At 48.8% G+C, this 23,680-nt stretch overlaps 1 protein-coding gene across 2 annotated transcripts; it reads right to left on the minus strand.

The window, feature by feature from the left end:
• Nucleotides 1-55: 55 nt before the first annotated feature.
• DET1 (DET1 partner of COP1 E3 ubiquitin ligase) lies at nt 56-22,582 on the minus strand. Of its 2 annotated transcripts, none has more exons than XM_032994237.2 (5): nt 22,445-22,582; nt 20,619-21,727; nt 17,426-17,616; nt 15,594-15,785; nt 56-475 (listed from the first exon to the last, which is right to left on the minus strand). In XM_032994237.2, the coding sequence occupies exons 2-5, from the start codon at nt 21,699-21,701 to the stop codon at nt 232-234; spliced, it is 1,710 nt and encodes a 569-aa protein (XP_032850128.1). In that variant the 5' UTR covers nt 21,702-21,727; nt 22,445-22,582; the 3' UTR covers nt 56-231. The 2 variants fall into 2 exon arrangements, with proteins under 2 accessions (XP_032850128.1, XP_042659813.1); XM_042803879.1 differs by lacking the exon at nt 56-475 and adding an exon at nt 8,950-11,860.
• Nucleotides 22,583-23,680: the final 1,098 nt, after the last annotated feature.

Consider the following 23,680-nt stretch of genomic DNA (forward strand, 5'->3'; position numbering starts at 1 on the left):
CTGCTCTCTTCCTCTTAGCACTGTATGTGGCTCTTGTCCAGCCCTCCATGCTATTATTGCCCTTGTTAGGTGGAAGGGGAGCTTGAGGTCTTGATCTCCTTCTAGTCATCTGTAGTAAACAACTGCATGGGGTCATATCATCTTCCTTCCTTCTTTTTCTCGCTGCACACATTTGGAAACAAGGCATGGGGTAACTCTTCCCCTTCTCCCTGGCTTGCAGAGCTCAGGGTGTCATGCAAGAGGCAACTCTTCCTCTTTGTACAGTGTGGAGCTGTAGTCTGGATCCGTTATTGGCAAAGATCTGTTGCAGTGCTTTGTTTCACCCAATTTTGCAATTGGCAAATGGAAAATGCCAGTCCTTCTAAAGGGGCTGGGATCTTGCCAATTTTGATGTCTGCACTCTTCAGTCCTGCCTTGTGCACCACGAACTGGATTTTCTGGGGTCCAGGGGAAAGCAGGCAGGGGGTTAGTAGGCCTAAGGAACAAGGAAATTTAAAACATTTAAGTTGTGAACTGTACCTCTGTATATCCAGAGGCAGCATGAGCTTGTCATGGGTCTGTGATGTGTTATTGCTGTCCCAGCTCCTTCCAGAGAGAATTTCTGCCAAGGAAATATGTCTGAGGCCCTGGGAGCATTAACCAGGGAAGGTAACGGCAGTAACTGATTACATGATTGATTTCCTGGATGGGAGAGGCACACTGCACACCAAAAGGCACCTCCTTGAAACCCACACTGCCAGAGAAGCCCTGGCCCTATGCAGCATACACTGGGAAAATGCTTCACCTGTGAAAAGAGTATTTTGGTGCGACCAGCAGTTTATCACAAACCCAGAATCTTCATATCTATTATTTCTCTTTTATTCCTCCTTAGTTTCTTAAATTGCATAATTAACTATTCCTCTTTAGAGAAAGGGTACCATGGCAACAAGGCAGTGAACCTCCTTCGTGGGGCTGAACAGCATACAGCAGGTTTTGAAAGAAATCGGTCTGCTTAGAACAGTGTGTTGAGTTGCATTTGAGAGAAAAAGATTCAGATAAATCCCCTACCTTACTCCAACTGTCTGAATTTGAATCTGAAAGGGAAGTTCCTTCAGCCATCACAGGTTTGACAAGGAAGAGAGGTTCTTCCCTAGATGTTTGTTCCTAGAAGAGCTTTCCCCCTTGCTCTAGAAATATGGCTGAGCTTCTAGTGACTTCATATTCCTCTTTTTTAAGGAGGAGACACTAGGTCAGCTATAAACTGCAAATATTAACTCTCTTGAGTGTCTGGGCAGCCAGCTGGGGAAGGCGTGTGTGAACACCAATGTGCCTTACAGCAAGGCTGGACTGGTTTCTGGGCCAAGCGCAGTGATCAGCCCTAAGAAAGGAGGAGCACCAGTCCACGCTGGCAGGCACTGAGAGAGCCAAACACTACCCTTCTCTACCACAAGCTGCTCGTCGTGTCAATGAAGAAGCGCCCATGTCAGATAAAGACGATGGAACAAATTGAAAAATAAGATTGAGAAGAGATCTGCAGTCCTTCTGAAATTCAGGGAAGAATAGGTGGGTGACTTAAGAGTCAGAAAGCAACAAGAATAAATCTTTGTCTTATCCAGACTTAGAATCAAGGCTGTGCCCTTTGTAAAGGCCACTCCTTAACGCTCTTGGTTTCTGAGCATTTGTGAGCATTTTATGAAGCGTGCCACTGCATTACCACTGCTTATACAGTGGGAAGTTTTATCTCCTTGTCTGCCCTGCCTAGTTCTGGTAGCCACCCTTACTTCCACCTCCAACTGACATTTATTTATAGAGCACACTCTCAGCTGGACAGAAGACACTGATGCTATTCTCCATGGTTCAGTGCCTGGATCTGTACAGTAACGCGCAGTATCTGCCTCCCAAACCCCCAGCTCCACATACCCTCCCTGAGCTCCCCAGCATGGTGCTTCAGTTGTGCAGCTTTTCGTTGAACTCACATTTTCCACCCGCCTTTTCTCCTGCCCTGATGGAGACCTCCAAAGCCATGTCCTAACTTAATGCTTAGTCTGAGCTGTTTATTCTGGAGCACACTCTGGGCCAGCTGTCAGCAGAGTGGGAGAGCGCAGCAGCAGAAAGCAAGCTCTCCCACCTTGTGCAAGGGTTCCGCCGCTCCTTCCTGCACGTGCTGTACAGTGAAAGAAGTCTTAAAACTCACTATTGTTGTTCGTCTTGCAGGGAATTAATAGGCACCAATGGCACTTAATTATTTCCTTACCTTTTAGATCAAACTATTAACTAAGGGCCTGCTTTTAGCCAGTCACTGGTTTTTACCAGTTCTAACTGCTTTTCTTGGCGACTGGGTGGAATGCTGTTTTCTACTGGCTCACGTTCCTCCTGAGCAGCAGTTACTTTACCTGTCAGTAGCACGGCCACAGCATTTGCACCCTTATTAGAGTCACAACCTCTCCCTTTGGGCTTCCCCATTGCTTTGGGACATTTTTCTCTCCACTCCCTCCTAACTTTTGATTTCCTACTCTCCAAGAAGCCCTCTTCCATGAAACAAGCTCAGAACTGCTACCAACCACAAAGCTTCACCCTGGTTCAACTTTGGCCCTTCTGGGGTTTTGCCCTGTTTTAAAATACCACACGGACCTTTCTCCACCATACAGGGGCTGAAACACAAAACAGTCTTCTGACTTAAGATAAAATGCTGCCTCAGGTCTGTTTACCCCTTAATGAGTGCCATACCACCTTGGGGAGTTAGACTAACTCAGTTATCCCTCCCTTGGACAGGGATGGCACCTGGTAGCTTGGAAAAATAGCCCTCAGTCTTCTCCCTAACAGTATATTATTCTACAAAGAGGAATAATTTCCCTATCCCCAACAACAAGGACTTTCTACCTAGAGCTGCAGCTTTATCTGCTGAATTGGTGATTTACTGTTTCTTATGTGAGCATCTCAGTGACACGAGTCAGGCAGCCAATTTCGATCCCTTTGTGAGATTCAATTAAACCATTAATTAAGTGATGTCAGTGTCCTTTAACAGCTGACTGTATACACAAGCAAGCAAGGAGAAGGGGACAGACCCTGCAGGTCAAATACTGTAGCAGCAGGGATGGTTTACCACAGCCCAACTGCAGCTGTTAAGGACACCTGTACAGGTTTTGCTGGCTTTCCCTCTGGTGCAGGAATACCTGGCTCAAGATGTGCACAAAGCGGGTTGGTGAGTAGGTGTTTATAACGCTACAGCACCCCTTGGGAGCCTTTGAGAAGTAACAGTTCAAGTCAGGTTATGTTTTTGCACTCAGACTCCAGCAGATAACCACAGTGCTGCTTTCATGCCTGGTGTCCCTGCCCGGCCCCTCTTCCCTTCCAAACTCAGCCCACAATCTCTCAGACCAAAAAGAGATCAAGGACCCTCAGATTGTTTTTGTGCTTTTCCAATGCTCTCCTCTCCCCTCAAGAGGCATTAATGGGTACTCAATGGCAGCAGGAACTGCTCAGAGGTTTTACTAATGAACTGCCTAATAGCATCCAAGCTCCCGTGATGATGGTGAAGCTGGGCTACAGGGTCCTCTCGGGGAGGTGCAGGGGGGAGCCAAGCCTCAATGCTATTCCCTTTTTTTGAAACCACTCAAGCCTCCTCTGCTGTGCTCTTCAAGCTCCCCCTGTGCTAGTGCCACTTGGCAGGGTCCTTTCGTTTCTCCGGACTTCATAACTCTCTTCCTACACCCACATCTACTGCAAGTCAGAGGCTGTGCACCTGGACCCAAACCTCCCTAACAGCCTTTGCTTGAGATAGCTGCTCCCGGCAGCAGCTTCACAGCTTGTTTTTCTAAAGAAAGTAGGCAGAAGGGAGAAAGGGTTGGGTGTGAGGGGCTGAATGCTAGGTGAGGACACAGACAATGAAAAGGTGGGTCGGGAAAGAGAGAGAACACAGAGGGGAACATGCAGGAAGAGAAAATACAACATAAAAACAAAAAAGAAAAAAACTAACAACCCCCCCACACTTTCCTAAGGCTAAAATCTCCCAGCTGGAGGTCCAAGAGTCAGCACAGGTTAGGAGAACTATGCAGGGAAGGGCTCTCCAAAATCAGGCTACATGCACTCCCCTTTGCTCTTGGCCCATCCAGACCTCCATGTCAGAAGCAAAGGGCGGCCTTGCTCAGGAGCCCTCCCTGCCAGCATGACCAACTCTTTGGAGCTTTGACTTCACTGTTATAAAGAAGGCACAAAGAACATCCCAAAGCTGTATTTAGAAACTGCTCCAAAGCCTCTCCAAGAGGCAACGACAGTCCTCAAAACCTTCCTTCCCCTTCTGAGCTGGCTCTGAAATCCCTCCTCTGTGCCTCACCACTTAAAAATTCATTTTGCAAAGCCAAACTCTCAGCTGAAGCAGCTGGGATTGATGTCCGCTGTACCTCCTGGCCATATCATCAAAGACTCCAGCTTTTGGTGCTTCCTCCCTCTGCTTGCTCCTGTATGCAGGAGCAGGCCGGGCTTCACACCACACACAGGATTCCAGGTAGCAAATAAAACTTGATGCCCCGGGCAGGAGAAAGACAAGCGTTTCATCCCCCAGCTACTTCAGCAGGTCCCAAGATGAGGTGGTGAAATAGGACTTTACCTCTTCATGCACCAGCCTGCAGGCAAGCAACTTGCTCTCCTAATTGCCAGCCATGGCTCTCACAGAGCCCCTTGCCAAGACCTGGATGCTGCCTTTCATTTTGCTCCTGCTGAATTGACATAAGTAGATTATCAATTTCTTGCGCTTGCCAGGGTCAAACTGGCCAAGGAATGTAAATGACTTTAGACAGACGAGCCCTCTGGCCTTCTCTGTAATGCCAACAGCTGGGAAGCAGCCTGCTCCAGCCCTGGGAGATGCTCTGAAACAACCTGCCCTTGGACATGGTAGTAAAACCAGCTCTGTTTACCAAAATCCCTGCAAGAGAAGCAGTGCAGAGAGCTGGGGGGGATCCCCTTCCTAGTGATCCTGCAGCCAAGAGCGGTCACGTTGTCACCAAAGGGCCACTGTAAAACTGGGACAAACCTAGCTGGGTCTCAAGCAGCGCTGCTCTCCCCAGCCCTTATCAGAGCCAGCGGATCAACGCCAACATCTTCAAATCTGAACCCTCTCTGGGGAAGAAGCCAGCATGGGCAGAGCCACTGTCTGGAGGTTTGAGGGGTAGGAGGCAGGACAAGGAGAGATTAACTTGGACTTTGCCGCCTGAAGCCAGACGGGCTGCACTGCACAATCACACTGTTGACACGACATTTGTCTGCCCTATATTACAGGAGACCTTGTTTGGCTGCCAGCTGCCCCTTCTCCCTCACAAAGACGGACTTTACCAGCATTAAGGACGCACCGGTCAGGGCTGAACCAGTGACCTACCTACGCTGCTGCAGGTATCAGCACAGCTAATCTGGACCTTACCTTGACCTCGGGACCAGCTCCCAAAAAATAGGACAGCAGCAATGAAAACCATCCTTCACAGCCAGAGATGCGAGAGCGCACGCTGGCTCTGCAGCGGGGGTGATGCCAGTGTTTGGGGAGGGGTGTCCCACCCGCGGGGATGGGGCTGATGCTGCAGTATCCTGCCAGATGCGGGTTCAGCCCAGCGGCACAGGCTCCCCGCTGCTTGCTGCAGGGGTGCCAGCACCCCTCACCTCTCCAAACTCATCATTCGAACCGTTTGTCCCAGCCCCCCCCCCCCAATGGGTTGCTGGGTGCAGCAAGGCCGTTTCCATGCGGATGGCTGTTTCTCCCCGTTGCCATGGCGACGGTGCTGGGCGCCAGCAGGCCGGAGGCGGGAGGGCGAGGACCGTATCTCCCCAGCGCTCGCCAAGGGCAGCGGGTACATCTAATCCGGCATCGCTCCATTTTACGCCTTTGAGACACACCGAGGAGCTATCAAATGACCAGCTCAGCAGCAGCGAGCAGGCGCTCGCAGGGATGCGGCCCTGACTGCTGCTCTTATTAACACCCTAAAATCATGTCGAACAGCAGACAGCTGGCTCTGAAAGGGCTTCCCTGCCACCTGCCTGGCTCTCACCCCTTCCAAGGCCCCTTGTACAGCCAGTCCCACACATCCCCTGGCTCCAGCACCCCCCAGGGCTGAGCTGTCCTGCAGCAGGGCTCAGGCCCAGGGTTGGATGTTGCTCCTCCAGTGCATCCTCACCAAGCCCATCCAAGGTAACGAGAAGCTGATGCCCAGTTCATCAGGCACTAGGATGGAGAGAGTGTGCTGGGCCACTCAACTCTCCCTTGTACCACCCTGCCTCCTTACCTGAGGCTGTCACAACACGCCTGGATGGAGGAAGGACACTGGCAGATGAGATGAACCTGTGCAAAAGCATCTTTCAGAGGGGGAAGGTGCACTGCCAAGAGCAAGGGCTCCCGGAGTCCTCCGGGCAAAGGCAAGGCTGCTTTGGCCCATGCTTGGCGTGTTGCAAAGCTACTGGGGAGAAAGAGGACGACAGCCATGGAGAGAAGTAACATGTTCCTGGCTTTAAAAAGGCTGAATTCAAACTAGTTCTGTCACCCATAGAAAATAAACTCCTCCGAAGGCTCCAGTTCATACCTGGACAAAGCAGAATGCAGAAAATGCTGGGGGCTTTGTAGTGTTACCCATGACTTTCCATTGCCTTGTTGCAGTTTCTACAGAATTTTCTTCCACAGTGGCCAAATGTGCTGCTCATCTTCCAGCAAAGCTCCCCTGGGAGGCTCCTCTCCCTGTGGTCCTCCTCCCTCTGGCCTGCCAAAGGCCCTGGGCACCCAATGAATATCTCCCTGTCACACTCCTCTAAAACTGTCCTCAAATTTTCAGGTGCACTTGGCACCCTCACAAAACTGTGAACTGACAGGCAGCACCCCTCTAGCTAACTGCAACAGCTAGAAGGTGCCCTAGGAAAGGATTTGACTTCTGGGAAGAAAGAAGCAATAGACCCAGTAAAAAATTACCTCTGCACAAACACAGTGAAGTCTGTGGGCTTGTACAGTGTCCTCCACTCCTTGTTAACCAAGCAAGGGCCAACATGTTACCCAGATGCTGCAGCACAGCCCTAAGCAGCTAGGACTAGGGGCACTGTGCCCTTTTTCAGTTCTCTTCACATGCAGGACCATGATACTCACCCACAAATTACTGGTTTCCAGACTGCTAGTCTAGAACCGGTGTGGTATTTTTATACCAAAACATCAAGAAAATAATGTGTAATTCAGGGTTTTTCCCACATCAGTATTTTTCTGAGAACTCATTTCCTTATGCAGTAAGTACAGCTCTTCCCCAAAAGAAGTAAAGGCAAATCAGACCTTAGCCAGCAACCGGCTCTGGCAGGGCATGCAGCTGCCTGATGAGCCGTCAGTCTGGTGGGCAGGTAGTGCCAGGCTGTGACTGATACAATGACTGACTTTGCACAGCTCAGCCTATATTCCCCGCAGCCCTGGAGCAAGAAATAAAATTTAAAATAAAAAAATAATTAAAAAAAAAACCAAACCTTTTACCATTCCTTCTTCCCGACGAGTATTTGGCCAGAAAAGCTTTTACAATCATGTAACAACACAGGGAAGCACAAGGATTCAGGCACATCAACGACCTGGACTCTCAAACTCAGAGAGCAAGGCAAAAGCAAACCCACAAAATTCTGTCCCATTGCTTGCCCACAGGGCCATCTATTTGCTCTGCAGCATGCACCTACCTGATAAAGCTTCACACAAGGACAGAAGCTGTGAGAGACACGTGTCCCATTGCCATCCAGCCTTTACCATCTGTCTGCCCACAGCCCTGAGAGATCTTGCAGCAAAACCTGGCAGAAACATGGCAAGACAGAGGATCCATACAAGAAAGGCAAAGAGACTTCTTAAAGCATCACAAATCTGATTCTTCTAGCTGCATCAAAAGGACCAAGGGAAGCATAATAGACACCAGCACCTGAGCAAAAGGAAGGTACTGTAAATACACCGAGAACATCAAGGAGCTAAAGCAGGGCCAGCCACTCAGTGCTAGAAGGCAAATCAAAAGGAATCTTTAGTAGGGACACATCATTAATGGATACATAGCTTTGATTCTAATGGGATTTCTGTGGCTCACTGTCTAATGCAGTTTATATAAGAAATATTGCAAGTGTCCTGCTTTTACCTTTTTTTTTTTTTTTAAAAAAAGCAAAGGCAGCACAAGACGTAGCAGAAGATGGGATTCTGCTGACAATCAAACATGGTTTCCAAGTCAAGCATCTCCTTGTCACTTAGTGCTTGTCTAAAAAGCCACAGGCTCAAGAGCTTTCTGATATGCTCAAGATCTCCAAAGGAATGCATCAGAGAATTGCACACAGGAAAATGGAGGAAGGGTTCAAAGTGGCTTTCATGCCAAGATGTGGATGCTTAGAGGAACTAATACAAATAAGAAAGCTGCAAGCTTGTTACAGAGCAGCAGGGGATCACAAGGGGATCCCAGACTTTAGGACGGTCCCGTCTGCAAGTTCTTAGCCACAACGCTCTGCAGAGCTGCATCACAGCTGGAAGCAGCATGCAGTGGAAAACCCGAGTGCCTCAGTCCAATCTAAAAGCAGGGGACAGCCAATGGCTCTTCTGCCAAACAAGGTGTGTTCAGCTTTCATCTCTTGATCATGGACCATCAGCAGAAAATGGCCACAAGGTTTGACAAATTATATAAATGGAGTAAAGGAAGAGTCTCTGAATACAACTTGGGCTAGTAATAATATACAAAAGGGAAAATGTAACTGAAGGCCAAGAATTCCTCCCCCAGCATTAGCTCATGTAGACAAGAATTTGAGAAATTTGCAGTTGCTACAGAAATGCCTCAGGTAGGAACATCCTTGAGCACACTTGTACTTCCAAGTGCCAGGAAGAGGCAGCAAACTCACATGTGATATGCCTGCACAGTCCAAGGCACACCCCTGCTGTCTCTTCTTAGCAAAGGGATTCCCATCTGCACCATTAAGATTTTTGGAAGACAAAGACAATAAATCAGGCTCTTAAAGCAAATTCTGTTTATTCCATTTTTGTCTTGTGTTGCTAACAAATCTTCATCCTAACCTAGGAAAAATATCAGGTAGAAAATATCTCCCCTTTCCTCCCACCCTCCCCACCACACACACATTTTCTGTTTCTTAAATAATCAAAATTTCAAGCATGAGAGACTGTTCTTTCAATACATTTCTGTAATAAAATTAACTCTGTTGTAGATATAAAATGCAGCAGCCAGGACCAGAGGATCTGCTATGCTACTCCAAGGCAATTAATACCCAGAATGATCAATCAGTTTGTCCGCAAACATAGTAAGAAAATACTTAGCACTTATCCAGCATTTTTTATCCATGAATCTCAAAGTGTTTTACAAAAGCTGAAAATATGTTTTTGGCCTCATTTACAGAGAAGAAAACACCATCTGGAACAGAAGAGATTTGCCCCCAAGTCACAGAACAATTTAATAGCAGAGCTAAGAACAGATCTCTGGTCTCTCAGCCCCAAGTCCAACAATCCGTGCCATGTTCTCTCCTTCACTCAGGATAGCCTGAATTTGGCAAAAGCCCTGACTGAAGAAATGCTGGAGCGGTTTCTATCTTTGCCACCAAAAAAGTCTAAATGGAGATCTGACAGCTATTTTAATAAGCACTGACCTCCAAGGCTGTGACACCAAGGAGTAAACCTAGTCTTGGATGGAGCTGCTGAGAGCTTTGGAAAAGAAAAAAAAAAGTTCTCATACTAGAAGTGTGAACAAAAGTAAGAGCGGTGCAGAAGGAGGTAAATCCATGATCTATAGTGTGCAAATGATTCTCCACTTGGAGATTTAATTGAATGTCTGAGGAACAGATCACAGGATAAAAACCTAAAACCTTGACAAATAGTGTTATTAGAAGGAGAGGAACCTGGAGCTAAAGCGTGCGTTGCCTGACACCTTCTCTCTATCATCAGTCTTCTAACCTGAAGTCACTCCTGACAGACCTGAGAAACCAACAGTGCAAACACCAGCAAAAGAGTGGTGAAATACAATGTCCTATCCTAGAAATATGTTTAGCAAGGCCAGGAGAGGAAAGAAGTACCATGAGACAGAGAGTAAAGGCTGATTCAAGAACCCCAGGGCACCCGCCATTACGAGGTCCACTATTCGTGCTATAAGCACGCTCCAACAACCCACACAGGTATTTTCCTATGCATTACCATGCAAAATGAATGCATGACTTCAACACTGTTCTTCACAGGCATGTGGCCGTAACACATCACCCACAGCTCATTTTGGTCCAAACAAGACACCCACAGGGTCCTTTGAAGTAGAGGGTCTCCCATGCGTAAGCACGAAATTTCTAATGCCCCCTCTGTACCTCTTGTAGGAATGTGACAACAGCAGGCTCCAGCTTCCAACAGAGCACCTCATGACGCTGGGATAGTTGCACTGCCTGGCAGCATGCAGTCATAAACCAGCCTGTGTGCAGAAAACCCCAAATGTTGGCCTACAACCAAAAACTCCATTTTTAAGAGAGAAGGCCAGGCCAACATCCTCATCAGCCCACAGTGACAGGTAATATTACTCCCAGGAGCTTATTTTATCAGCAGCATAAACACCGCAGTGATCCAGTCAGCATCAACACACCAGCCAGCTGTGCTTTGAAGCCTGGGAACAGCAAATCAGGTTCTCACAGAGAACAGTGTATCACACAGGGACAGGTAAGCAACCTAAGTCAACAAGAGCATCTCCTAACTGCAAACTTGTGGCAATGCACATTAATCCAGGTTTTCTCCCTCCTTTCTGGGCAAGCTCAAACGCTACCAATTCTCCATGCTCGTACTCCAGCACGCAGGAGGGTGCCGGCAGCTGGGTCTCCCTTCCCCTCAGCAGCAGAACCTGTAAGGATTCACCCCCATCCTGCAGAAAAGTCCTTCTGACATGAGCAAGGAGCTGCTGTTGCTCTCCGCACCCTTTCAAGCCACCCATCTTCCTTCTGTGCCCACCTCCTCATGCATTAGACACACAACCAGCTGCCCTGGCTTTCTGCTATTAACACACCACCTTTCAATTAGGAGCTTTTACAGATACTAAGGCACAAAGATTAAGTGACTTGCATAAGAGTCAGGAACACACCTCATGTCTCTCAATTGCAGTGATTTCTCACACCTTTTTTTTCCTGACCTCTTGCATATTAGAATCAAGAGTAGATTGTGTGGATGAGAAGAGGATTTCATTTCCCTAGTAATACTGAAGATAGAAACACAGGTAGCTCTATTTCTAAGCCCTCCCCATGGCTCCCATCCATTCCCTCTACAACAGGCCGTCTGTCTCAACAAGGTAGGAGAGCACCAGTGCAGAAGGGAGCATTCCACAACTGTGTTGCAAAGCTCCACCCTTGACATCCTAAGACCTGTAATGGGATAAAACAGATGTGCCTCCGGGAAACCAGGGAAGGAACCTCAGCTACACTTTGTTCATCAACAGAAGTAGGGAACAGCAGCAGCGCTTAATACAGCCGGACCTCTGTGGTACAAACAGGGTCAGAAGAAACATTCACACGCCCAACTTGAGCAGATTGGCTTTCCACAGCTGGGGGCCCTGCGAGATGCCAGTCGGTAGGAGCTCCCAGGTCAGGTTTCTTGACATGAGTGATGGTTTGGTTTCCTAGAAGGCGCGAGTATCTGGCTTTGGTGTGTCTGTGGCAGAGGCCCAGACCCAAGGAGAGCGGCCGCCCCGGACACATGTCATACTACGTGCAGCTGTGCCTCATGTGGAAGTTAACCACGTACTCTGCATTAGTGCGCTGCACCGAGATGGCAAAGGGCTCGAAGGGGTGGAAGGTGAACGCAACCAGGCGTCGCACTGTGTGATTGATTGGTCGCCCCAGGAGTCCCGCCTGGATCTCAAACTTCAGGAGGCCAGAATCACGAGCATAAAATCTGAAAGGAAGAGAAAGACAATTATGGCTGCTCCCAACTATTGACTTTGCCATCTGGGCTTTACACACACAGAGGCAAGTGCCTTGTTCGATCTCTGATACTCCCTCAGGGGCAGAAGGATCTCAGCTGGGTGTCTGGCTCTTGGCTATACTGGAAAGTCCCTCCCGGGGCAGCTAGTTTTCCACTGTCTAGAAAAGCTTGACTTCATTTTAGTATCATCAGTGAGAGAACTCTGTCATTTTGGTGGACATAGCTGACTTCAAAAGAAGGAATAAGTTTGGTCCAGACCCCACCTATGCTGGCTCTCCATCCTCTCCTAATGCAATGTGCTCCGCTTGATCCCTAAAGTAGATATACCATACAGAACTGAGCTCACTTCCCTTAGCAATGGCCTTCACTCTGAGTGAAGTGACACACTTCCTTCTCCTGGTGCTGCCAGGTAGGCTTCACACTGCTGCTCTTGTGCCTCACTACCTCCCCATTCAGTCAAGGAAGGTGAACAGCTGGATCCAACTCTGCTCAAGGGTGCCAAGTTGTACTTTACAGCCCAGGCAAGGCTTTGCAGTTCCTTTTAGATTTCCACCAAAAAGTCATTAACAAGATAGGCTGGGCAGGAAGTACCTGGTGGATAGCATTCAACAAGCAGAGCAATGGCAGAAGTCAAGGAAAACCTTGTGTCCTTCTGCTGTCACCCACAAACCTGCCTGTGGGTCAAGCTCATTTGTGTCTCCAAACCGGTGAGGTCTGGGACACAGCTTCAGCACAAAGCAAACATTGCCAAGGGGATGAGGCAAACAGCGCTGAAGAGACAGGCAAGACCAGAAACCTCTTTGCTTCTTGAATCTTCTCTGAATACTCTGTATAAGCAACATCAGCCCAGGTAACACCACCGTCCTGCACTGCTGTGGGAACAGGGGACTCTCTGTGATGATCCCACCCTCTCCAAGACTTTGGTGGAGGTTTCTGGATGTGGTACCTTCACAAAGCAGCTGGGCTTTAACTCAAGTCCTCACCCTGAAGTTGTCTCAGTTCATTAGACCATTTTGTCTGCTCTTCCAGTTTCAGGCACAGAATTGCCATTTTGCCTCCCAGCTGTTTCCCTTTCCACCATCACTTAGTACATGTGGCTATTTTGCATTTTCCTCTGGTTTTAACTCAGAGAATGCTTTTAATCTCCGAGCACATTTTCCCCCCTGCCAGCAATACAATGCACTCAGCTCTCAGCCTGGAAGGACGGGTGATGACAGATACAGGCGATGCTGTTTCAGGAGCAGACATACTCCACATTTTAACAACACAGCCTATTGAGAACCTCATGTTCTTCCTGGAGGGCCACTCTCCTCTCCCTTCCGCTGAATCAAAGTGCCAGCCAGCCCTGCCTGAAAATTGCACACAAGAACCCAACAAGAGAGTCACAATCTTGGTATTTGGCTTTTCAGAAAGCCATTTCCCGCCTACGCAAGGCTGGGTATGCAGAGGGTCATTCTTTAAATAAAGCACAGTCCCCCGTCTGCTCCTCTCTCTTCCCAATTCACAATAATTTACTACTCAAGATGAAGCTCCCTGTAATCTCAAAGATGTGCTCAGTTTGGTATTTTTAAATGTATTTTTAAAAGTGCTCTGCAATCAGAGGCCATTTCCATGGGCTCTCACTCTTGGGATAAATTAGGCACTGCAATATAAAATTGTATGTCAACAGAAACAGCAAGACCAGCCTTTTCAAACTGTATGAAAATGGAAGATTTATCTGCAGACCAATTTTTTTGGCTAAATGGCTCCTTATTAGCGATCTAGATGGATTTTATAGACCCCCCACTATAGGTAAGGCTGTGTTAGAGTCTCTTCCTCACAAGTGCCAACATTTCATCCAGTGAGTATTTCTTCAAGCCTCCTGAAAAGATACTGGAAGACGGCAGTGATGGGGAACCTAAAGTCCTTCCCGCCTCAGAGCAAACAACCACTGGTGTCTCATGTAGCCAGAACAGAGAGCTGAACCTTCTGGGATACAGAAAGGCACTAAGGGTTAAAGGGACACAGTGCATAGAGGTGCTGAAACCAAATTGTAAAAGGTATGGAGGCCTTCCTAGCTCAGATTGCAACGCCCTTAGCTGTTGAGGGGTTTTGCATTCCAGCCAATTATAGGACTTACATTACAAATCCTGTGGCCCCTCGTTTCCAAGTGCTCAAAACCACAACAGGCAGTGGCATTACTTTATTAATCCTTTTGTTCTGCATGTAAGAAACACAGCAGCACTATTTCAGCTACTGAATGGTTAAGGTTAGTGCCTCATCTTCTGCTTACTTTCCAAACACCGGGAGCCCCACTGCTCCAAGGCCCTATTCAAGTCCTAATTGACTCTGCACAGCTTTGAGCTTTAAAAGCTCTGGCTCCGAAATGCCGGTTTGCTCAGGGGAGGGAGGGAAGGTGGCACTTCGCTTTGTTTACTACAAAGACGTAACCGCAGCAAATGACTGTGGTTTTGCTCCCTTTTGTCTGCAGGAGCCATATGCAGGTTGGAGCTGGCAGACAACTGCTGCCCGGCAAGTTTTCCCAACGTCAAGCATGACAAGAGGGAAAGGGCAGGCTTTTCTCTGCAGATAACATGGGAGCTGGAGATCAAACCAAACCATACAGGCAGAAAAAAATCAATTAAATATACATAATTTGGGAATTGAGAGCACAGGAATAATCAGAGGTTCCCCACCACCTGAGTCAGGGCCAGGGGAGACATGAAACCACTTTTTCAGAATGTATCGATGAAAATAAAATTGGGAAAACAGCCAGAATGGTCTCCCTAGGCTGCCTAAGCCCCCAGTGTGTGTGCAGTCACTAAACAAAGCACTTAAGCATTGAAGGCTCTCTTTGTTTTCAGAGCACAGGTTTGCTTTTGCAGTACTATAAGTGGAAAGACTGTTCTGCCTGGAGAACTTGGCCTCTCTGAGCCTTTCAGGCAGGAGATGTTGGATTTTTAACCACTACTACTTGCAGCCATGGCTGCAGCCAACAAAAAGAAATAAATAGTCCTGGTGTTTCTGCAAGAAGCATTGCAAACCTCCTTGTTCCCAAGCTCAGACTTACTCCTTCCAGCATCAAAGACTCAGAGAGAAGAGGCACAGAATAGCCCTTCTACCTGGCTAAAACTTCTACTACAGAAACAAATTTCCTACAGATCACAGAAAGAAGGGGGCTATGAAGAGGAGTACGGCTCCCAGGGTGAGAAGTGTAAACAAGGAAATTCTGAAAATAGCTAAATCAATACCACAAGCATTCCGAATAACACCTAATCCAGCTGCTATTTTATTCACAAGACAAACTAGATCATCCTTGCCAGCTAAACCCACACACTCAAAGAGGATTCTTCTAGCACAGGAAAGCAGGCATCCAGAACCGTACCACTCTGCAGCCTAAACACAATGGCAGGACTGCAAGATGAGGAGGAGGAACAAGAGCATTCATACGGTAAAGGCTCAGGCTTCACTTCCCAAACCTTCCCCAGGGCAGCTCAGCGAGAAGACCTGAAGAACCCTCCCACACATACAAGATAAAACCGTTACCACAAGGAGAGAGGCCAAGCTTTGTGGGACTGCTGAAATAAACCCTCTGGTGAAAGGACATCATAAGAGAAAGGCCTCAATCTACTCCCTGTTCTGCACGTTTGATGCCACATGGCAGAGGCGATTTAGTCGCTCTCACTGCTCTCCTCACATACAGCTTTCTTGGCCTGTTCCATACCTTATAGGGTGATCACCACAGGTCTTGGGCCGCTCCATGACTGATACCCACTTGTCATCATAGCTGAAAAGGGAGAGGTCAAGGTACGGGCTGCCGCTGTACGACTGGGCGCTGATGGGGAGCTGGCCCAGCAGCCTCCGCACAGCCTCCGTGTGCCCTCCATACTTGGCATTCACGATAGTGTCTTTGAACCTGCAGCAAACCAAGAAACAGGTTTTACTCACAAAGGCCACAGGTGAACAGCACAGCTTAAACTGAGGAGGAAAACTGATAGGGAAAGAAAAACAGCAGCAGTGTAAGAACTAAAACAGCTCATTTCCAAAGATGTATCACAGTGATTCAAGCATCAACCAGTTCTGGTGACCTTTTTATCCTCCCTCATCATTACTGTTTCTGCTCTGAAAGCCCAAACTGACAGAAGGCCTATCCACAAGGTCTGGCCCCAGCTGCTCTGCAGCGCAGGAAATGAACAGGATCAAAAACAGGGAGAAATGGATTAGCAGTTTATCAGTCAATCCAAGTTTTACCATGAAGCCTGGACACAGCATAAGCAAAAGCCAGAGGGTTTCACAGTAACAGTTGAGCCCTCAATGTTGACTTGAGAATCCCTCTTTCTCCAGTCATTGCTTTAAATGCGTAAAGGGAGAAACTCTAGATGAGGAAGAACCTTGATGAGAAGCCTAAAGCTCTTCAGAAACTAGTGAGCTGGAAGTTCTCTCCGGTGGAGAGATTAACACAGGCTGGATTTCTCTTTCCAAGTAAAACTTGAGCTTTCCACGTGCAAGAACAGTTAGATCAGTTGCATGGATGTCATACATCAAGGAGGGCAAAACATTTCCATTTGACCAGAAACACATCAGCCAAAAGCCACCTAGCTGTGGATTATGCTCTATTATACTTCGCTATGGAAGTTAAACACTCCTGTTATAGGCTCTTGTAGCCAAGGGTATGAAAAGATTCTCCTCTCTACTTTAACACAAGGCAGGAGTTGTTCTTTGGGTGTCTGCAGGGAGCTCTCTCATTCTCCCACTAAGCATTATGGATTTCCTGACAGGCAGCTCTAGAAAGTTACAGACACAGTCAACTTCCTCTTACTTATGTGACGTCAACCTAAAATCAACAGAAGCTTCATGCCCATTACCGATTGACAAGCACTTTGGATGATGTGAAACAAGTCACTGGAAGAACAAAACACCCTGAGTCACACAAAAATATATTCCAAGAGAAATAACACACTGTTTCATTAAAACCACATCTGACTGCTAAAGCACATTCTAGAAACCCAGGTTATTTTGATATTTTGCTCAGCTTTCAAAAAAGGTCTAGGCAGATGAGTTTCCTTTCTCCTAGAACAGTTTGATGAGAATCACAAACTTGTGAGTGAAGTTGGAGAAAATGCTACAGAACGGTTTGATACACACTAAATTCACAGAATGCCACTTGGCAAAATACATCCAATTAGATGGCACTAGCATCTCAACAGATCTCTTCTTCAGCAACCTGATCTACTGGGCAGTAACACTTTAACAACCTCCAGAAGAGTTACTACTCGAGAAGAGTGGGAAACATTTTTCCCTCAAAATTCCTTTTCCTTCTTCTTAGCACTGGATTGCCACTGCTTTGTTCCCTCCTGTAACAAAACAGATGCTGTGGAATATAAAATCAGATGCATGAAGGTGCAAGATGAACCATGTAGAAGCCAGACCCTTGCATCACCCAGTGACTAAAGGAACCAGTTTTTCTCAGGATTGCATCGCTATTTGATACTAGCCTTCAGCTGACGGGGGTGAGCGTGTGTCTATACGGTATAAAGCATGCTCCGAATGGCTCACCGGCGCTGGATCTGCCTGGCAAAGTTGTTGCTGGAGGCTGAGCAGGGGAACTGAACCGCCTCACTGTGCAGGGTGGCATTCCTGAAGAGGTCACAGAAGTTCTCAAACAGCTCCAGCAGCTCATCGGACGTATTCTCGAATACGGCAATAACCTCTGTGGTCACCATGTTGTAAACAACGAAGAATGAAGGCTGGGGAGAGAGGCAGAGGCAGCAGTTACCCAGGGGAGCACAGGTCAGGAAGCTGTCCCTTCCTTCTCTCCTCATGACCCCACAGACCCTACCCAAACTTCTCTACAGCGCAGGAACATCCCACATCCTCACACTCATCCATTCTGCTATTCAATTGCCTCAACAGATACAAAATTATCCACCTCTTAACTGTGATTATTTATGAAGAAAATTTAATGGGCTTCCAATTTTTCAACTCAAACTGGATGTCAATATTTCTGTTTTTCCCTCCTCCCTGCCCTTCACCAAATCCAAAATGCTTTCTAAAGTGCCAAATTTAATTTTCATTCCTGCTGACAAAATGATTTTGAATCCAGTGGTAGCTGGCCACAAATTATTTTTTCTTTGTGTAGAGACACTGTTTTCTTCCCCTTCCTAATATTTCCATCATACAGAGATGTGCCTTTTTAGTGTACCGTGCACTACACCACTGCCCACAAAAAAGCTGTGCCCTCCAGGTACCCTGCTGGCACAGAAATTAAAATCTGAAAGACATTAATGGCTTCTTTTTATTGCTGATGTTCTCATGCAAGAAGGCCCTGGTACTGAGCTATGGATTGGCAATGGCAGTGTTTCATGGCATGAACAAGCAAGAAATCAGGAAAAAGGCGACACTGTGTCAGCACTGCTACATCAAAAGGAAACAACGTTCCCATCTCATTGGGAAAGGGCAGATTTAATCCTTCATCAAAGGTAGCTTTCGTAACAGACAGGAGTGCTAACACTCCAGCACCCAAAAGTAAGAACCTGCCCCTACTTCAGAGGTAACTAATTCCCATGGTATAGGCACATATCTGGTTAAATCTTCTGTCAATAAAAGCGATTTCTAAATGCCTCACCTCCTGCTCCCAAACAATGCTCAGGCATGACAGCAGGCACTCTGCCCACCCCACCCACCTGCAAATATCACAAGGTTTGTTTGTTTTACAGCCCCAAAATAAACTGTGATAATACAATCCAGCCTCCACATGTCAAAATGAAGCACGCTAGATGAGGTTACTCACTAGACTACTGCCTAAGGAAAGGGAAGCCCTTCTGAAACACAGGATTGGAGCAGAGAGAAAATAAGACGAGACAGCAGAAGGAAAAACTGTTTACATCATTGAAGATGGCAAGGAGTATCCTCCAACCTTAAATAAAAAAAGTTCTTTTGCCAGCTTAACACACAGACATCTATAGGATGCCCTGGCCAGAGAAACTACCCTCACTGCTTTTTAGCAGCACCTGTAACACAGGCAAAACATCGTCACAGCACAGGTGGCAGAAGCTGAGAGTCACAAAAATCACGCAGCAAAGGTGGAAGGTCTGTCAACACAAGCCTAGAACAACAACAAACCACAAGCTGCATATACACAGCACACAATTAAAAATCTTGAATGATTCAGTGCAGACCCTGACGATATACAAGCAACCCACAAGCACGAACACAAGCACAACCTTCTTGGTAGAGAAAAGAGAGAGCCCAAAATTGCATGAAATCTCATGTTCCTCTCTGATAGAAGACAGACAAATCAGAGCTTTAAGTATTTAGTGAACCAAGTTTTCTTCAGGAGCCCTAACACAAAGCCTGCGTTCAGGCAAGTCTGCAGAGACTGCTCCACGCCTGGAATTACCTCCTGAAAGAACTGAGAAATTAGACGCTTTTAATCCAGCATAAAACACACCGCCTGAGGAACACTGCAAACAAACCACAACCTGCACCTTAAACTAACCCTCAGGTGAAGGGAGTCAAGAGCACGTTGCAGCAAACCAGGCACAAAAGCCTTGGAAACCGCAGCAGAGAGCAGAGCCAAGTCTACCACAAACATTTACATCGGGGGTCAGAAGCACCATTCCAGATACCAGCAATGAGCAGAATGCTGCAGGCCACTTCTACAATACTTTAATTTTGAAACAGCTACTCAGTTTTACATGAATGGGTAAAACTGATTAGATGAACCTGTACCTACTTCCTCCCAAAGCAACTCCCCCAAACAAACACTACTTAAGAGAAAAATAAAACAAACCAGAGTCATCTTCTGGGAAGAATTAGACTAAGGCAACATGCAAAGAACTACTGCCTATTTCTTCTCAGATCTAAGTCCTGCATCTGGCAAAAATGGGAAGGAAGAGAAGGGTATGAAAGAAAAACAAACATCTAGGGAACAATCAGACCTACATGCAGCACTGGAGATTTTGTACAAATTCTTGCTAAATACTTTTAACAGAATAAAACCCAAGTTGTTTAAAGGAATAGAACAGGTTAAAAAACCATCCTTCTCACTTTCACAGAGCTCAAAACCTGACCACCACCCTAACAGTAGTGAAAAGAGATGATCAACCTGCAAGATGGTGAAACATCTGGGGGGACCCATCACTGACTGAGCTATATTTGCTCCACTACAGCTTCTTTAGTACTAAACTGAAAGGAAAAGTAATTTGCACATTAGCTAGATCTAGGAGCTGCTACTCCAGTTTAGGGAGAACTTAAATACCATTTCTTACTGATGCTTGAAAGAGTAAGTATGTAGACAGAGAAGGTAATTCTACTAGGGAAAATGAAGACTATTATATTTGAAAAACATGCTTGAAGATACACGAGAAAAGGGAGAGACTAACTCTACAATGGAACTAGACTATATAAAATATAATCTAAAAAAAAAAAAATCAGCCAGGGATGTGGGAGGGGAAGAGAGTTGTACAGCACCTATGAGCAAAGGGAACAAACCCCAGAGAAGCGGGATTCAGTAACCACATCAGATCTTTTCTGTCTCATTTCCAGTTATGAAGGAAGCGATGAAATTATGAGAGCAAAAGATATAAAAGTTATTCAGTATCCGAAGTGTCAAATGTTTACACAAGAATGAAGTACCAGGGATCGTAAACAACACTCACAGGCTCAGCTAAGAAGCGCAGCTCACAGCATTGTACCTGCTTGAGCACTTGCCCCAAAGCAACGAGCAGCCTGAGGAAGCAGGCAGTACCTGGGAAGGGTCTGTTACCCGCAGCGTGACCACGTCTTCACTAGTGTATTTGATAAACAGATGGTTCTCATCCAAAAGCTGCATCTTCCACATGCGGAGCTGCCTTAACTGATCAAAGTACTGGAAGAACCTTCTTTTTGCTATAGCGCTTCCGTCCTGCTCAGCCCTTCTCCACAGGTACACCAGCAGTCTGTGCTTTAAAGAGTTTATGAAGGGCTCTTTGTAGGGGTTGGCCATCCCCGTCTGAGTGTCCCGCTGCACCTCGGGATACACCGCAGACAGAGTCAGGAGGTCATCCTCGTAGCAGAAGCGGCCAATAGTCCGCACGTCGATGAACGTACCCTCAGGGGTTACTTGAAAGACATGGATAGTCTGTTGCTGCACAGAGAGAATTGCCAAGATGTTCTTATAGAGGTACAGCCCCTGGTTGTGAGACAGGATGACTTTGTCACATTTGAAAGTCCGTGTGTCGCAGAGTCTGCCCGTGTGGAGGTCTATGATATGCAAGGAATAATCTTCCAGGGGGGATCGGGGATTAGGGGTCACTGACTCGCTGTTGCGGTAAACCTCGAAGAAGGGAGGGTGAGGCTCCTCAGGCAGGTACGCAGCGGAGCCGACAATCACATACCGACAGTCATCGGTGAACAAGCTGCACTCGCGGTTCAAGTGCTCCCCGTTGGAGGCCACGTTGGTGATATGGAGGAGGACGAAGAAGCGTTCAAAGAGCCGCCCCCGGATGTTGACAGATCTTTGGTCATTGCCATTGGCCAGGATCTCTCCCTCGTAGCCTTGGAGGAGGTCTTCTGCCGCCTGGCAGCCTTGATACTCGTAGATCTCCAGAGAGGTCTGGTCAGAGGAGAAGGCGATGAAATAGCGGCCGTCAGGGGAGAACTTGCGCAAGAAGCAGGGTGGCTTCTCCACGTTGACCACGGTGAAGTTGGGGAACACGTTCTGGTGGAAGACGCGCACTTGGTGCCAGTGGGTGCCGGCTTTGCCCGAGCTGATCCGGCGGCGCTCCAGGCGGTGGATGACGTTCTGGTTCTGGATGCGGCGGGGCCTGATCGTGGGGGCGTCATGGTCCATGGTCAGAGCTCTACTTCATCTTCACCCTGCCAGGGAGAGAGCACGTATGTGCCCCAGGACCACAAAGAGGGGGAGGGAGAATTCAGGGTGCTGAGGGACCTGCTCGCAGGGATGAGGTGGGAGAAAGCCCCATAGCACCCATTGAGCAGGGAAGGAGGCGGGTGTCACTTAAAAAGTGCAGACATGCCTTTGGAAAGCAGGGAGAGAATGGGAGAGTGACCTCAGCAGGAGGTACCAGGGAAAACAGGGGAACCCTTAGGGAATCCAGGGCAGCAAGGGGCTGACGGGATCTGCAGGGCCAGTCTGCTGCTGAGGGAGACGCGCGGAGGCACCGGGAGGGGATGGAGGGAGGCAGGGACGCACAGGCGGGCACCAAGGGAACAGCAAGAGTCCTCAAGCACCGGGAGGGAAGGGAGGGGAGACAGGGATCATCTGCAGACCTGCCTGCCGATAGGAAGGCGCAGGGGAGCAGCCTGGGAAGAAGGGAGGGAGCTGGGAGGCAGGTGAGGGGACACCGGCAGGCCGCAGGGAGCTCTGGATAGCCGGGGTTCGTCGTGGGGGGGACACCGAGCTCCGCGAGAAGCCTGGGGGGAAGCTGCGGGCCCGCCTACCGATGAGGGCAGGGCCCTCAGCCGCTCTCCCGCCGGGTCGGTGAGGGTCCAGGGGGGAACTGGGGGCCGCAGCGGCCTCCTGGCCGGGCAAAGGACGCGGTGGGGGCGAGCGGAGGCCTGGGCTGCACTCACCGCTCGGGCCCGGGGCTGGGTCCCGCCGCCGCCGCCGCTCACTCCATGGCCGCCGCCATCTTGCCGCCACCGCGAGACGAGGTGCCGCGACGGCTGCGGCGGGAGGGTGTCACCACCCCCCCCGCCCCGCCCCGCGACTTCCGCTTCCGGCCGCCGCGCCAGCGAGGCGGGCTGAGCCGGGCCAGACTGTCAGCAGCCCGGGGAGCGCGCGCCCCCTGGCGGCGCCCCTGGTCACACACCCCCCGCACACACGTGCCCCCCCCCTCCCCGCACCCCCCAATAATCCTGCACCCATCCTGCACCCACACTGCACCCTCTGAAACACTGCGCTCCCCGCAACACATCAGGCACTCCTTGAAACTCTGCACCCACCCTGCAACCCCCAGCACCCATCCTGCACCCCAGACTTCCCCTGCATTCTATCCCAGCACCCTCTGCACCCATCCTTCCTACCCTTCCCTGCATCCCGGACACCCCCGGAATCCTTTTTTAATCCCCTTCACCCATCCTGCACCCCACCCCAGCACCCCCTACACCCCTATCCAACCATCCCCAAGCCCCCCGCACCATCCTTCACCCCCACCCGCACACCCCAAACACCCCCTGAGCCTCCCCATACCTCGAACACCTCAGACCCCCTCCATCCCCAGACACCCCCTGCACCCCGAACCCCCCACACAGGAGCACTCCAGGGGTCATCATACCTGCTGCTAGCCAGAATATTGGGGTGCACATCAACACCTCAACCCCAACACTGGCAGCAGAGATTAGGGTCACCCCTGGGCACCCTTTTGGGTTTTCCAAGGGGCTTGAAAGCTTTTTGCTGGCCCGGGCTTTTACCAGCGTTCCCCCTGCCGCCCCATGCATTAGCGGCCAAGGTGGTGAGGGCAGCTCCGAGGGGCACTCATCCTTCAAAGGGAAGGAAGGAGGAAGGGGGAAGGTCAGGGGGATCCTGAGATCCATTTGCCATCCTCTCATCAAGGCTGAGCCACCGTGTCGGTGCTTGGAGCCACTCCACTGGTGGGCATGGGAGACAGGAGCAGGGGGCATGGGTCAGGATGTTCAAACTGGGGTGCTGGAGATCCCGCTGGGTCGCACCCCGTCCCCGTGGGGTGGGTGCCACAGGGATGCAGCAGTGATACCAAGCTGGCATCACACAGGGATGGAGGAGGGATGCTCTTACTGTGCCAAAGCTCTCACCATTGAAATTCCCAGGGATCCTCCCTGTGTTCTGGG

Source organism: Tyto alba, unplaced genomic scaffold, assembly GCF_018691265.1.
Source record: "Tyto alba isolate M040663 unplaced genomic scaffold, T.alba_DEE_v4.0 Super-Scaffold_41, whole genome shotgun sequence".
Taxonomy (NCBI): domain Eukaryota; kingdom Metazoa; phylum Chordata; class Aves; order Strigiformes; family Tytonidae; genus Tyto; species Tyto alba.